Below are 17058 nucleotides of genomic sequence, written 5' to 3'. Positions count from 1 at the left end.
TCTGTGATACCTGCTCAGATATCTGCTGGACCTGTTCGTGTTGCTGGGCCAGCCTAACCTCAATGCTGTGTTCCAGGCTCTTTAATCCTGAGTTGGTCTGATCCCTCAGCGCTCCCAACTCAGTCGTAAGCCTCCCCATTTGAGTATTGTTCTGTTCTAATTTTGCATTTAGGGATGCATTATGCTGCTCCATTTGAGTATTGTTCTGTTCTAATTTCGCATTTAGTTGAGTATTACTCTGCCGTAATAATTGCATGAGTGCTTCCAGTGTCACAGGTGATGTAGAAGTATTATCTGGCAATGGTGTGATGTTAGGGACAGTGGCCTCTCTTTCCTCCTGCTCCCCTGTTGCTGGTGACATGGGCCGCCCTAACCTCTCAGTCACGGTGGTAGAGTGATCACTAGGCCCCTCCACACAAGTGTTCCCTGGTGAACCCCCTGCTGATGATGTCGCCGTGTCACTTACTGAATTCCCTGTGTTATCGCAGTCTTCACACATACTGTCACGCCTACTCCTGAGCGAGTATGTGGGGTGGTTGTGTGCCATGTTATTATAATGGATTAGATACACAATGCAGGATCAAATGACAACTTGAATTAAGGTGCGACAACTCAGTGTCAACACACTCGGGCCCCACGTTTATGTGCGCCACTTTCTATACTATACTGCTGCTAAACTTCTTCGGTGTGTTCTTACTGCTGGTGCCAGTACCATTAATAGTACTCGTTTATTTATATATAGACCCTTTTGTTGTGTGTGTGTTGTCGGGACGATATACACTGGCTGTCACTATTTTTCAAAATATATATATAGACATATATATATGTGTCAATGGTACTGTTATGCTCTTGTACTCTGACCCTTAGAAACATGCAAAAAAAAATGTTATTTATCATAAAACACACACTCTTAAACACAGGTAGCTAGGTAACATATATCAACACATAGGGATAGAATTCAGGTTTTTATTAATAATAAAAAATTGCTATTCATCAGGGACAACTAACATATGTGTAGAGATAAAAATCAATATTAATATAATTAGATAAAAAAAAATCACAGAAAAACAATCCTAACGATACTGAACATGACTCGTGGATATGCGCTTATGTAAATTAAAACATCAGGAAAATACGTAGCACACATGAATCGTTCACAAAAGTTCGTTAGTGTATGTTCAGAAAATAAATCAAATGATGTTTTTACGGACGCATTCTTACATACCAGAAAATGTTTGAAATCATAGCACAATTAATAATTAGTATGATTACTGTTTATGTTTATATTTGGGTTCGTATTTGCCTTGGCTTAACTCAGTTTATATGGTAGAGACACGAAACTTGTACTCCCATTTCACCTCTGGGTATCACAAAATAAAATAATAATTTAAATCTTGGAACTAATAATTCATGACGTAGTTCAGGATAATTGACACCTTTTACGTGAAAACTAATCAGTTTGTAGTCAAATCGGAGTTATTTACGACGAAATTACATACAGCTGGGTATGTCTATGGGCGATACAAAATGCAAGATCTTTACTTACAGATTTTCACTCCTAATAACATATCCGTCAGAATATGCCCTTATAATCTTACACATTATTTATTTATACGTCGTTTAAGCTCATCCTGAGTGTCGGATGGCATAATCTAGCTAGCTATATTTCAAATTTAAAATAGGCCTCGCGCCTTTGCGTCGGCATCAGACGCCTTCATACAACCAACCTCTTAATTAATACGTTCTAGACGCCTCACATCTAAAACACGGCCTCTCATTGGCCGAAACCAAAATCGGTTAGCGTAATTTACAATATAAATACCGTAAATAACACTTATTAATACAATTGAAAACACAAAAATGCAGTAAATTTAAAACGAAAATTTCCAACAATGAAAATTTCTTTAAGTAATACCCCGAATAAAATCATCGTTTATTCGTTAAGTTCATTAGTCCTTAGAGGGGTATACTCAATTGGCTGTCCATATAAGTCCATTTCAGGTCATAGAGCATAGCTCTCGTAGATATACATAATTAATAAAATATATTTAAATAACTTTTGCGGGCGAACAATATACAAATTAAATAATAAAATTTCCTAATAATAATAATAACAATCAAAATAATAAGATTTTATAAATAATAATATCATTAAATAAGTCATAACTTTCTGTGCATTATGAAAATAGTAACAGCACACACTATAAGAATTAAATGGCAGCACTCATTTTTAGTTTGTCACACCACACATTTTTCTTCAACATGAAAGCCCTTCATTGTTACCGAGCTTATCAGAATCCAGTCAGAATAAAAACCACCTACATAATCTTCTACCTCAGCATCAGTTTTACTGTTTTACCTCCAAGGATTCAAGCTCTTTTATTTAATTTTGAATATATCAGTTTTGACAACCCATACGAAATAAAGAAACATTAGAATAAATGAAAGAAAAATTTACACAAATATTAAAAATTTAGCACATAGTGTACTGCAACATGTTTGTTTTGACAGTTTATTTATTTATTATTATTTACGATTTATTTTATTTTGTTTGCTCTATGTATAATATTATTTATTTTCAGAAACGGCAATATTTTGTTATGTATGTCTATGGAAAAGTGATTCTTTGGATTTTTACCGGACTATTTGAACGATGTATTGTTGATACCCCTCTAAGGACTAATGGACTTGGAATCTGTAAACGGTAAAATTAACGCCGTTTATTTATTATGTAAATTATTATTTTAATATTTATATATTTAAATTATAAGTGAAATTTTGTTATCCGCGCAATTGTTGCGTTCGGAGTTTACGTTTTCGGTAAGAAATTAAGTAACAGAATTGGTTCTTTTGGCCAATCACGGGCCACCATTTAAAAGTTGAGTCTTACTGGTTTATTTGAGAAACTAGTAAGAAAGAGAGTTCTTAATGGCCAGCTGAATGAGCGGCAACTTTTTGACGTCGGCGATTTTAAATCCTGAAAATTAGCTATTTAGCATCAGGCATCCCGGATAGAGGATGATAATTATGAACCATTAGGGAGTTCAGAATATGGAAATAGGATTTATCTAAAAAGATAAATAATATAGGAGTGAATAACGTGAGTAATAAAAGTGCCCAGATTTTTGTGTCTCCATCTTATGCACGAACCACGCAACTCCCGTTTTTATGTCGCATCGTCGCCGAAACGTAATATAAACATTGATTTCATGAATTAAATTGACTTTATAGATGATTTAAATAATACTTGGAGATAAATTTTACGAATTTACACATTTATTAACAGACTCAGTGGTCCTATAGATGAGAGGCTCTGAGCTCTGCCGATGATTTTTGAACCTAACTAGCCGAGGTAAATTGATTTTAAGTTCCCTAAAAACAATAAATAAAAACTGTGTAGTGCCAACGAACCCAAATAAAGACTTTTGAAAAATATTTAAATGTGCGCAACATAACTCCTGGTAATTGAACTTTTATTGAATTCCTATGATGTCAATGTTAAGTTAGGTTGTTGTTGAAATATGAATAGCAATTAAATTAAATATATTAATAAGATTGAAATCTTTTAAATCGTTTTTACATTGGGAATAAAATAATTCTATATTTAATATTCAAAGTGTTGTGTTGTGTCATTTGTAATTTCACCTACTCCAGTGTATATTGATGTATGTTTATAACCAGTCAAATAACACCTAACTGTGACCTACATAATATCAACACTACCAGTGGAGAGTCACACATTTAAGAAATAAAATTTATTACACAGTTTTAATTCAGCCCAACGTTTTTTTTAGTGTGTGGGGCTTTGAGTAGTAAGGAAGTTTCCCCACAGACTAACTTGGCACTCCAAGTGGGGCCTAAACTCCTACAGTAGCTCTACATAGTTAATTGGCGACCCAAGTGGAGCCTATCAAGTAGTAAGGAAGTTCCCCCACAATAGGTAACAACTAACAGTGACAAAAGTCTAATACACATATGAAAACAAAGATATTTAATTTAATTTCTATTGTACTAGTAATTAATCTTAGTAGTTGGTAGCGTACATGGACTTGTTTTGTTTGTTTTAGAATGTAAATAATCCTATATAATATATTGTGGTATATAATATGGTGAACAATATGTTGTAATGTAGCCAAACCAATTTAATAACAACTCGTTTACAGGTAAAAACCACTTATATATATTTCATTTCTGCTTTAGCAAATTATGTAGTATTTATTTTAGATGTCAATGTAATTTTTTGTTTGTTTAGTTATGTCACTGAACTACCATTAGCCAACATTTAGTGCCAGATTTAGTGGCACTTGCTATAATCATAAAAAACAGTAGGCATTACAGTAACCTATGAATGTTAGCGAACTAAACTTTGTTGTGCAAGCTCTAGTGTGTACCTGTCAAGCCACTGCTACAATTGTGCAGTCACCTCTCTCAGATAGGTGGGAGTGGCAGTGCAGTTTGAGAAACTATCTGTCGGAACATAGTTGGTAAACTGAAACTTTTGAGGTCTGACAGTTGAGACCTCACCATCCACAGTTGACGTCATGAACAATATCCATACATGAGAATCGTGATGAGAATCGTGATGAGGATAAAGATATTTTAGATTCGTAAAAAAATGATTTATAACAAATATTTTAATGCATAGGTTTAGTAAAATTTGGCATTTTTTTTAATGATTGATTTATTGATACACTTGTGATTGGGCACTAATTTTCTCTGTTTTTTTGTTAAGATACTTTGAAGTGTAAAATGAATTAGCCAATCTGTAAATGCAAATAATTTCTCAATATAGATTTGCAAGCATGAAAACAATAAGACAATAAAAAGTTTGGGCCAAAAAGATTAAAATTTTTCATTAAATTTTCAAGAAATATATGAAAATCATATCACTAACTAATTAATTTTCTTCTTGTTTCAGTGACATATATTTCATTTAACTCCAAAACATGCTGGATAATAGTCACATTATATATAGTGCCAAAATTCATTAACAAATACACATTTAAAATTCTTATTGGATGCAGATGTACCATATAGGCTAGTAATAGATTACTAAGTAATTACTTGAATATTCAGTTAGTTACAAAATGCAGCCACATACATGAATGCTAGGTTTTTAAAATACTCAGACAACAAATGACTTGCAGTTATCAAACCAGTCAAAATGTAAGGCAGGGGCTGTACACTAGAGCTTAGTAATGTAGGCAATACAGACATTACAGCAATCATTGCCAACTAAACAGTTCCATAACCCTACAAAATCAAACTTCAATGACAAATAATTCAGGTGTTCAAGACTTTTTAGAATTTTTGAAGACACTGTATGATAAACACACTAGATCATAAAAAATCAAAATGAGAACATTAGGAGTAAATTGCTAACACCAATAAGCAACTGCCTCGTAAAATAGCACGGCGAACACAAAAACAAGAAATAACTGGCCATTTACTGAATTAAAACAACTGGCCATTTACTGAATTATGCAACAGGCTACACAGTCAAAGTGCTCTGTAGAGACAATCAGGAAATAGGTGCTTAAGATGGCTAAAACTATCCCACGAAGAAAATTGCAGATCATTGCCGAAATGTACATAATTCATACAGGGCAGCCCAAATAGAATCTACAATGAATAAGCTAATGAATACGTGAAGCTATTCCACAATTTGTGCATCACGCCCTTGCCCCATCAGATGGAGGATCAACCGAACAGCACTTTGCAAAAGCACCTGGACCTCCGCTCTGGTCCGAGGTTGGGAAGATCGTGACTGTCACTGGAGCACTTTGCAAAAGCACCTGAACCTCCGCTCTGGTCCGAGGTTGGGAAGATCGTGACTGCCACTGGAGCACTTTGCAAAAGCACCTGGACCTCCGCTCTGGTCCGAGGGTGGGAAGATCGTGACTGCCACTGGAGCACTTTGCAAAAGCACCTGGACCTCCGCTCTGGTCCGAGGGTGGGAAGATCGTGACTGCCACTGGAGCACTTTGCAAAAGCACCTGGACCTCCGCTCTGGTCCGAGGTTGGGAAGATCGTGACTGCCACTGGAGCACTTTGCAAAAGCACCTGGACCTCCGCTCTGGTCCGAGGGTGGGAAGATCGTGACTGCCACTGGAGCACTTTGCAAAAGCACCTGGACCTCCGCTCTGGTCCGAGGTTGGGAAGATCGTGACTGCCACTGGAGCACTTTGCAAAAGCACCTGGACCTCCGCTCTGGTCCGAGGTTGGGAAGATCGTGACTGCCACTGGAGCACTTTGCAAAAGCACCTGGACCTCCGCTCTGGTCCCAGGGTGGGAAGATCGTGACTGCCACTGGAGCACTTTGCAAAAGCACCTGGACCTCCGCTCTGGTCCGAGGGTGGGAAGATCGTGACTGCCACTGGAGCACTTTGCAAAAGCACCTGGACCTCCGCTCTGGTTCGAGGGTGGGAAGATCGTTACTGCCACTGGAGCACTTTGCAAAAGCACCTGGACCTCCGCTCTGGTCCGAGGGTGGGAAGATCGTGACTGCCACTGGAGCACATTGCAAAAGCACCTGGACCTCCGCTCTGGTCCGAGGTTGGGAAGATCGTGACTGCCACTGGAGCACTTTGCAAAAGCACCTGGACCTCCGCTCTGGTCCGAGGGTGGGAAGATCGTGACTGCCACTGGAGCACTTTGCAAAAGCACCTGGACCTCCGCTCTGGTCCGAGGTTGGGAAGATCGTGACTGCCACTGGAGCACTTTGCAAAAGCACCTGGACCTCCGCTCTGGTCCGAGGTTGGGAAGATCGTGACTGCCACTGGAGCACTTTGCGAAAGCACCTGGACCTCCGCTCTGGTCCGAGGGTGGGAAGATCGTGACTGCCACTGGAGCACTTTGCAAAAGCACCTGGACCTCCGCTCTGGTCCGAGGGTGGGAAGATCGTGACTGCCACTGGAGCACTTTGCAAAAGCACCTGGACCTCCGCTCTGGTCCGAGGGTGGGAAGATCGTGACTGCCACTGGAGCACTTTGCAAAAGCACCTGGACCTCCGCTCTGGTCCGAGGGTGGGAAGATCGTGACTGCCACTGGAGCACTTTTCAAAAGCACCTGGACCTCTGCTCTGGTCCGAGGGTGGGAAGATCGTGACTGCCACTGGAGCACTTTGCAAAAGCACCTGGACCTCTGCTCTGGTCCGAGGGTGGGAAGATCGTGACTGCCACTGGGGCAGAGGAGGAAGGAGTGTCGAGTGGAGGAGTGGCAAGCTACTACAGAGAATGTGCCAGGCAAATCTGCCAGAGCAAACTGTGTTTTTGTGGCAGGGTCCTTGATGTGTTGAACTACAACTCAGAGATACACTTTCACCCAGACTTAACTGTTAAGTTTTGAATGTCACAATATATAATACTGCAACTGTCCTCGACATTGTTACAAACACTTTGAAAATTGTCTGTACGTTCAATATGTCTATGTGTCTTTGTGTTCATAGCAAGTTTTATTACAGATCAATTGCGCTATCCGACATTTTAAAATTTTTGGAACAATGTTTTGAGACTGTAAGGTGATTTTAGAAGTATTTTTTATGCTTATGTCAAATATGATTTTTGTTTTTCTGTATCATGTAAGGATTTTATTGTATTCAATTTCAAGTTTTTTTTTAAAGGTGCAGTTAGACACCTCTGGCCTGAACAAGTGTTTTCGGATGCTAAATTGCACATAACTTTTTTAATACTTTGTTTATAATGATGATTGTGGCACATAATTTAGTTAATAATGTAAATGAATTATTAAAACTGAAACCATTAAAAATGTTACATTGCAAGAGAGAAATTGCTGAAAACTTAAAATCAAGTTGGTTTTCACCAATTTTCTCTCAATATTTTTGAATGGTTTCTCTTTTAATAATTCATTTACATTATTATTATTGTCTAACTTCTTTGTTACAATCTTTATTATAAACAAAGTATTATGAAGTTATGCGCTATTTAGCATCCCAAAACACTTCCCAGACTAGGGATAAATTAAACCCTTTAAGTAAACAAAGTTTTTGGACAGTAAACAATTTATTTGAGTTTCATTTAAAAGTCATATATTTTATAACCCAGTATGAAATTGCAATGTACTTGCATTACAGTGCACAATATTTTATACTCACTTAAAAATTCTATGACTGCTACGAAAACACAACAGTATCTGACAATTTAATTTATCGTCTTCGTTGATTTCATTTCAAGATCTGTCTAACGTGGGTTAAAACTTCTCTTCCTCTATTGTCTTCATTCAGCACTGCCATCTCTTTTGAGCATGAAGCAGTAGTCCGCCATCATCTTTACATCCCACCTTCCCTGGTATCTTGTTTCCATGTCCATTATGTCCTGGTGAAAATGTTCTCCTTGTTCTTCACTGACATCATCGAGATTTGCAGGGAAAAAAAAAATCAATATGTGAATGTAAGAAGTGTATTTTCACACACATGTTACATCCTAATTTCATGAAGTCCTCCAACATTTCTTTAACCATTCTTTTGTACTCTGAATGTTTTTTATTACCTAAAATGTTTGCCACAACTTCTCTAAAAAAAAACCAGGCCTTTTTTATACAGGATTCATTGAATTTTCTATTTTCGAACATACTGTCTTTCATTAATTATCTGATCTGCAGTCCCATAAAGACCCCTTCTTTCAGTTTTACAAAAGATATTTTCAGAAATTTGGTTGCCAAATACTGGAAGCAGTCACCTTCTTTTGGAAGATTTACAAACAGATACAATGTTTTATAATGTTGACGTGCCGGCTGCAAAGTAGAGAGGGCTATCTGTTGCAGTTGGCGAGATGACCACCATCGCCCAGGCCCCGACGTCAGCGGACGCTTGTTTGAGCATCGTCCACAGCCTCATGTGCCACCGTCAGGGAGGAGAGTCGGAGGGTTTCGCAAAGCGAGCAATCGAGAGTCTGGTCAAAAAATTGAAGGTAATTTGATAAGTTAAGTTATGTTAAGAAAGTAGCATTGTGTGGCTTTGTTTATGAGAAAGTTATTATTTTTATATGCAAAATGAGCTAACATAAAATATATATTATAATTTCTGTGTTAAAAATTGGGATAAGATTATCATTTAATCAAGAAAATGGATAAATTGGAACACTGCGACACTGCGAAGCAACCTTTAAAACTGTAGATGAATCAGCAACTTCTTGCATGGTGTGAGTGGAGCTATAGAGCATCCCACTCTTAGATTGCAGTGTGGAAGTAAATGGGTGCATTCTCTCTCTCTCTAACACACGCCGATTGCCGTTAGCACTGTCCTTGTTTCTTTGTGCGTTGTTGCCAAATATCAAACGAAATTAAAATTTTAATTTTTGGACCAATTTATTTTTCATATTGTATAGCATCGAAATACGCATCAGGCAATGCTAATTTTGAATACTTAACACTATTTTAAGTGTCCAAAAAAATTAAAAAAACGTAACTTATTCGCTGCGAACTGTTTTGAAGCATTCCGATATGTTTCACATCAAATAAAACAAACCTACATGTGTATTTAATTCAGATTTTTTTATTAATAAATTAATGCCTTAGGACGCCACCGAACAAATGTTAAGACAAAAACTGTACAGGTTTCACTTGAATAATTTTTTTAATATATTGAAATGCATTTTCTCACAAACTGACACATCAAAAAGTTGACCAGCGGAAAAATTTTTTTCTATTAAAGATAGATGGGAGACGAAAGCGTGAAAAATGTTCACAATGAATTGAATTAGTTTTTAAAAGCAGCTCCATCTCAATTGCTTCTACAGTTTCCGTGGAAATAGCTGTTAAAGATGTGTCTTATCAGTACAAGAGCGCGCGCTGCCGTCGTAAGAGGAAACAGGGTCGTGTGTTTAGATAAGTGGGGTTCTGTCCTACAAGCAATTTCAAATACATGGCTTCCTTAGTCAACAAAAATATTTTAATCGATTCTTGAACATAATATGTAAAATGTATGAAATACGAAGGAATTTAATAGCGATCATGAATTATTTTTCTATCCTTCTCAACACCAAGCATCTTATCAAACATTGTTTTAGACAAAGTTTTGGAAAATAATTATGATATTTACAAACATATTAAACAGATTTGATAAGGTGTCTACTAAGGCAGTTACGTTTTTTTTGTCCGGTGAAAATTTTTTTCGAACCCATGTAGTTATGGCTGGTCGTATCAAAAATTTATTTAGAAAACATTTTTCGGCATTAGGTACTCCGAGTTATCATACGTTAAAACGGAATCAATATTATTCATATTATGCTATTTTTCTGTTTTTCAAAAAATCTTCCCCAGTTTCGAACTAATTGTTTCGGATTTTTCCCATAAATTACTCGACCGAGAATTTCCATTACCGTATTTTATTTATCATTTTGGACATGACTTGTCCAATAATACGGCATTTATCGGGTCCATGAAAATGTGACACACACACACATATATGGGATTTTTAGAACATAAAAGAAAACTATAAGAAATTTTCGTCTACAATAGGTAGTTTTTATTTGAAATTTACATAAAAGTGGCATTATTACAAATTTATATGTGTAATAGTATAAAATATTATAAATTACGATATGATTTCTTAAAATGCTTCTTGTTCGATCCGAATTACAGACACGCATCTCCTGAAATTCGTAATGTGTTAGAGATTTGGCAACAGCGCGCACCATAAGCCGTGTACTGCAATCTAAGAGTGGGACGGGCTATAGCAAGAGAGCTCTGCAGAGACAGAAGTATGGAAGTGTCTCACCTCTCACACTGCGGACCCTGGCATCTGGACACTTCCAAATGCCATGTGCTCCCTCACCTACCGCACGGCCGGCTGACTGGCTCTATTGACGCTGGCATCTCGGTACTTCAGAACGCCACAGACTTCTTCGCCTGCTGTACGTTCTTTTCCAGAAGCCGCAAAGAAAAGCATAAAGCAGCCTGGAGAGTAAAAAAAAAAAAATTCCTACAGCTACATTATTGTTGCGAATGAGCACAGTTAATCCAAAGAAAAGGTGGGGAAAAAAATAATAATAATCACACTTAATCATTACATTGCCAGAAGAAAGAATGGCCTACAACTAATTTTTTTTTGATGAAACCTTTCAAAATACAGACAATATCAAATAGTTGGCCTAAACTTCCGCCAGGTTACACAGGGACTTCTTGGAGGGGGTTAGTGAGTTAAAACAGGGGTAAAGAAGCCCTTACTTACTGGCTAAAGGGGTTGATGTATGGCATTCAGGGTGCTGCAGTAGGCATAGGGTAAGACTAATCAGTTCCAACAACTTGGGCAGCAGAGGTCATGTGATACTGGCATTACAGATCAGGGAGTAGGTCCCTGATATGTCAAAGGATTGGGGCGGGGGAGCAATGTGAGGGTCTGGGAAGGGGGTGGAGTCATAGTGGGCCAAACTGACAGACTACGAGAAAGGTAGAGGGTGGTAGAGAAAGTGTCACAGGCGTGAAAGAGGTGCTACACAAGCGGTCTGTTACCACCTGGGACATGCTCGCGGAAACGCTACGTAGCATCAGTAGGGAACGCAACACAGGGCTGTCATTAGGCAAGTGCCTAAAGCATGACACTCCGTAGATTATCAGACCCTACAGCTGACACAGCGTCCGGTCGTAAAATGGGCGGGCTGTGCCAAGTGGCCTGTAGAGGACTTAATAAAAAAATACCCAAGGGAAGACTAAAACTATAAAGGAAAATTATGATAGAATTTTAGGAACATTATGTTAAAGAAGCATGAATAAAAAATGCAAAATAAATTGAACTGTGAATTTTCTTAAGATGCCAGGAGCATATGAATAATTGAATGTAGATATTTATTAGGAGGCTTAGGTAGGAACAAAACAGAGGATACGTATAAATGCATAGATATGTAAAAATAATCTTTTTTTTTATACTGCTGGATATTGTTTTGAAATCCAAACATCCATGGTCCAAAGATAACACTTTTTAAAGTGGTTAATGTTGTAATGATACGAAAATACTAAAAGTTAATTTTTTTGGTTGCTAATACATAATTTTGGAAGTGCCTTCTACATAGCACCTCTTCTTTAATTTTTTATAATATGAATATTTTATTTTCTTAAGTTGTAATCCTATGACTACTCAGTTATATTTTCACATTAGTTTTGCATTTTTATATGCTGAAAATTATATATGAAATTTGGTATGCGTTTAGTAAACAATCTGGATTGATTATAAATCCTTTAGTTTACTAGTTGTGCAGCCACGGTGTATTCTCTGTTACAATCCAGACCTTCTAGCTAGCTGTAGTCTGAAGTACATCATTCATAAACACTTGTAAAATGATGAGGCACTGTAGGTCATAGATCAATACAGATAATGAATATTAATGAATGTAGAGTGATGTTCTGTTTCAAATAAAATAATTTGTAGTGAAATTGGAAGATTTATTACACTTTAACAAAAATTTTCACATTGTTCATAATTAGATCAAATTGACACAGTTTCTGGCAACTCATTGCCTGGAAGCTATATTTTCTCATATGTCCCATGCCACTGATATAAAATCCAGTTGTCGCTCGAAGACACGGTACAAATAACCGAGAGGCCATTAATTGTCCTCTCTGCTGTAGGTGTACTATCATCGGTGGTCTGTGTATTTGAGAATAGGAACCGCTATTCCCTACCATGTAGCCCTCCTAAAATTGTTAATTCTGTGGGGAGCTATGCTTATTACATAATACCACCAGTAATGTAATGTAGTCAATATTTATTCTTGGATGCCATTTTATGTGCTTCTAGGAATCATATCAAATCTTTAATAATTTGAACTCCATTATATATTTTTAATCAAACATGTCCCACATGATCATCGTAGACTTAAAAAATATCCTTGCATTTTTATATAATAACATTTACATACTGTGAATTTAAGCCAAATCATTTGCAGATCATGTGAGTACAAATTAATCCAACAGTTATGGACAGTGATTAAATCTTTAATACAGTAGAATCCGTTTATTATGACTTCGCCTATATTAACGAACCACCTATTATGACGTAATAACACAATAAAATTTGGTTTTCATATAAAATTCTTTGTAAATAAGGCGGATATAATGACTTTGCTTACAGTGACATGTCGCTTATTGTGACCCATTTTTAATAAATTATGTCCGGTTATAATGATTGACATGATTCTTTACACCTTCGGCAATGTTCGTTAATTCCTGATGACGTGGCACATGGCTTGTTTTTGTTTTGAACCTCAGTGAGTAATTGACACTTGAAGGTCACGCATTATTGTTTGTGATATCCTGTGGAAAAAATGTCATCTCAACGCCGTAAAGCATTTACGATTGAGGAGAAAGGTGCAATTATATGCAGATTAGAAAATGAAGAATCAAACTCTTCTCTGACAAAGGAATTTGGTAGGGGTCATTCGAAAATCTCAATGATTTTCAAAAACTCGAAGTGGATTAAGCAATTGTTCAATTCAAATGTTTTGAAACCGAAGAGGCTTCAAAAATCGTGACAAGAAAATGTTGATCAAGCATTAATTCAGTGTTTTAAAATCAGCAGCCCTATGCTACAGGAAAAGGCAAATATTTTTGCCACACGTTTTGGTATTCTCGACTTCAATTGTTCTGCAAGCTGGATCAGTCGTTTTAAAGTTCGACATAACATTGTGGCGGGAAAAATTGTCGGTGAATCTTCGTCTGTTGATCAAAATTCAACAACAAACTGGTTGACGTCTGTGTGGCCGAATCTATGGAAACAATTTTCTGATGATGAGATTTTTAGTGCTGATGAAACTGGACTGTTTTACAAATTAATGCCGGACAAAACTTTGAAATTTAAAGGTGAGAATTGTAGTGAAGGCAAGTTGTCGAAAGACAGAATAACTGTCATGGTAGCAGCAAATAAGAGTGGCACAGAGAAAAAAATTGGTTGTCTGTAAAGTCGGTATACGGACGATAGTTTAACGTGACTTCATATCAAAACATTGATGAAATGATTGCATACTTTTATGAATAAAATTGAATCATTTTTATTGAATTATCAGTATTTTGTATGGAATTATCACTATTTTGTATGGATACAAAGAAGGAGTAAAATGAAATCTACAATTTAATTGATAATTTACTTTTATTTGCACTCATTAATTCAAATATGTTAATTACTTTGACGAACAGATTATTCTAACTATAACTTTTTGAATGAAAGTGATTTTTAATTGGAATGTTCAATTGGCTCCATAAAATAGTATATTCCCTTGCACTTCGGTTAGGCGGTTCTACTTGGTATTAATATTTCTAAATATATTTTAAATAATCTTTCATATTTCTTTTTGTTTATTGCTCTTTATTATGGAAAAATGGAAAATAACAAAAAAAAAAAATTAATAAAAAAATAGTTTAGTTAAAGTACTAAATTTAAAAGCTACTTTTGGAAAGCCCACCTTAACCTATTTAATATAATAGTCAGGGTGTCTACCGACCCTGGAAAACCTGGAAAACCTTGAAAAATCAGGGAATATTGTAATCAGGGAATAATCAGGGAAAAATCAGGGAATTTTTTCCAAAATCAGGGAATTTTTGTTTGGTAGGTTGTAGTTGGCAATACGTTTTTTTGTTTATTGATCAGCTTGCATTGACGTAGCATCAAGTGTATCCCCTCCCATTTTTATTTTTGAATTGCAAATAATGAACAATTCCCACGTACATTTTTTTTTTATTTACCATTGGATTCGGAAGTGGCGTTAAATCACGTGATACAATGCTAGGGAACATCTCGAAAGTGATGGGGAAAGGAAAGAGGAAGTCTAGGAAGCACCATTACCTACCGCAGAAGAGGCATTAAAGGCTGCAGAATTATTATCACGATTTGTTCATAGCAATATTGAAAATGATAGTAATTTGACCATGGCGATGTCTTCTATACACAATAGTATTAGAGACTGTTATTACAATAAAATGAAAAAAACAAAAGCAGACAAAAATTACAGATTTCTTAATTTAAAAATGAAAAATATGTACATATGTATCATGTTTGTACACGTGTTTATTACCTAAGTTTCTCTATTAAAATACATAAGTATTCACCTAAAAAAAGGTTTTTTTTTTTCTCAAAACGCTTTGTATGACGTCCGCTTATTATGACGTGTTTGTCAATTCCCTACGATGTCATTATAAACGGATTCCACTGTAAATTAAAATAGTTCAATATTTCAGTGAAACTATCTGAATAAATTATGTTATTAATTGTATAAAGTAATACTTTACATTCAATTAAAAGTTCAAATTCACCACAACTAGTTCGTTTTCAGTTTAAGTAGAGAGTAAGCTCTGGATGATTACTATAAGTTTGTAACATTGCAAGAACCCTGCCCTCCTAAATAAATATTTTTCTTTTATACTATTTTTATGCATGTAAATATTTAAAAAAAATCTTTCTAATGATATTTTACAGTTTGTTATATATTTTAGGATTGATGTTTTTTCCTTGCTATGTGTTTTAAGAAGGTACCTTGTATTTTAACAGACATTTTTAATCATTACTATTTTTTATGTAATTATTCACAAATGAGCCGTTGTACTAGAATTTTACCTTTTTAGCCCTACTTTTTCAGGTTTTTCTCAATAAGTTTAATTTTGTAAAGTAATTTGTATTATAATTGCTGTTTGTAGTGTTCATTAACGTGTGGAATGATTCATGGATAGAGAGAGAGGCATAAGAGGCCTGTAAGTGTAAGTGAGAAAGAAACAGTGCTTCCCCGCCAACCGAGATAAAGACGGTAATTTCCCCCCTGCGTGGGAACTGAGTGATAACTGCTCTCTCACAGTGTGGGAGAGAGAACGAGAATGGGAGTCCCCGATTTCGATGTGAAATTGAAAAGAGATAGATCAGGGGAAGCCCTGAGTTCTGTATGTACAAGGTTTTTTCATGTATTGTAACTTGTTCTGTGATTGGCTTGTATTAGTAAGCGTGAATGAAGAGTGCGTGTGATTGGTCGGTGAGGTCATGTGACGTCTACTCCCTGCGTGGAGGAGACGTGTCATGAGTTCAGTAGTAGTCGTCCGTCGATCGCTGCACCAGTAGGTCGCGTTCGGTGGCTTCTCGCAGATGATGTAGAAGTATTTTGAAGAGATAATTTCACGTTGGTGGTCGGAGCCAGGCCTATTCTTAAATTAACCTAATTATTTGTTATATTTCGTTCGGGCATAATTAGAAATTACGGCCACCTTCGTAGGCGTTTTGGCTCGTGGCGAAATTCGTTTTCGCTGGGTGGGGCCCTGTTCGAGGTCACACCATCTTCGTGTACTTGCAGTAAAACATTACTGAAGGACTTAATCTACGCTATTTTTTTTGTTAATTCTCATCACGCGAACTGCGGGCATTTTTCGACGGGCAGATGTATGTGGAATGAGTGAGTAACCTCTTTTGAAAGTGTTTGGATTCGTCTTTGCATTCTAATTGGGAAGAATAAAACAAAACTACAATCAACGCTTTAAATCTTTTTATTTTTGTAAGTAACGAACCGTTACAAGTTGTTCATCTACAAGTCAGAGCAAAAGTTAAGTCATATTTAATATTAAAATTCAATAATTGGTAACCTTCCAATTCATTGTAATTATTAAAGATTGTCAAATAATCCTGACAATAACTATTTTAACATTGAAAAATTAATTTTAAATCAACTCGGGAATGTCTGGGATACTAAATAGTTTTGAAAACTAGAATTCTGTTTCAGTACCATGAATAAACTAGTTATCTTGATCATTATGAATCCTATTCAGATATTGAATCGGTGTCTTGATAGTCACGGCACGTCCAGGTGTCTTGGGGAAGTAGAAATCAGCTATGGGAAAAAGCATCGCACTGCATTCTGCACAGCTACCCCTGTCTGCTCCGGCCTCCGGAACTGATGTCGCCTTCCTTCTGTGAAGAATACAGCTGTTAGTTTTGGTCTCATCTCTATTCACCTTATGTACTGATGTCATTCCTTTCTTCCACAAAGATTACAACTCTCGTTTTATTTTCGTCAGTGTCGGCCTTACGAACTGTAGGCTATAATTTCTACCTTGAAGAATGCTGATCATAGTGTT

At 36.4% G+C, this 17058-nt stretch overlaps 1 protein-coding gene across 1 annotated transcript in view; it reads left to right on the top strand.

Moving 5' to 3' along the window:
• Positions 1-17058, top strand: part of LOC134535773 (mothers against decapentaplegic homolog 4) — a 193658-nt gene that overhangs the window by 68066 nt on the left and 108534 nt on the right. Inside the window, exon 2 of the mRNA XM_063375025.1 lies at positions 8782-8927. Within this exon, the coding sequence (XP_063231095.1) occupies positions 8782-8927 (146 nt within the window). The remainder of the gene's footprint in view (positions 1-8781; positions 8928-17058) is intronic.

The sequence above is a fragment of the Bacillus rossius genome, chromosome 10 (assembly GCF_032445375.1).
Source record: "Bacillus rossius redtenbacheri isolate Brsri chromosome 10, Brsri_v3, whole genome shotgun sequence".
NCBI classification, from domain to species: Eukaryota; Metazoa; Arthropoda; class Insecta; order Phasmatodea; family Bacillidae; genus Bacillus; species Bacillus rossius.
This window is presented reverse-complemented; position numbering and strand designations above follow the sequence as displayed.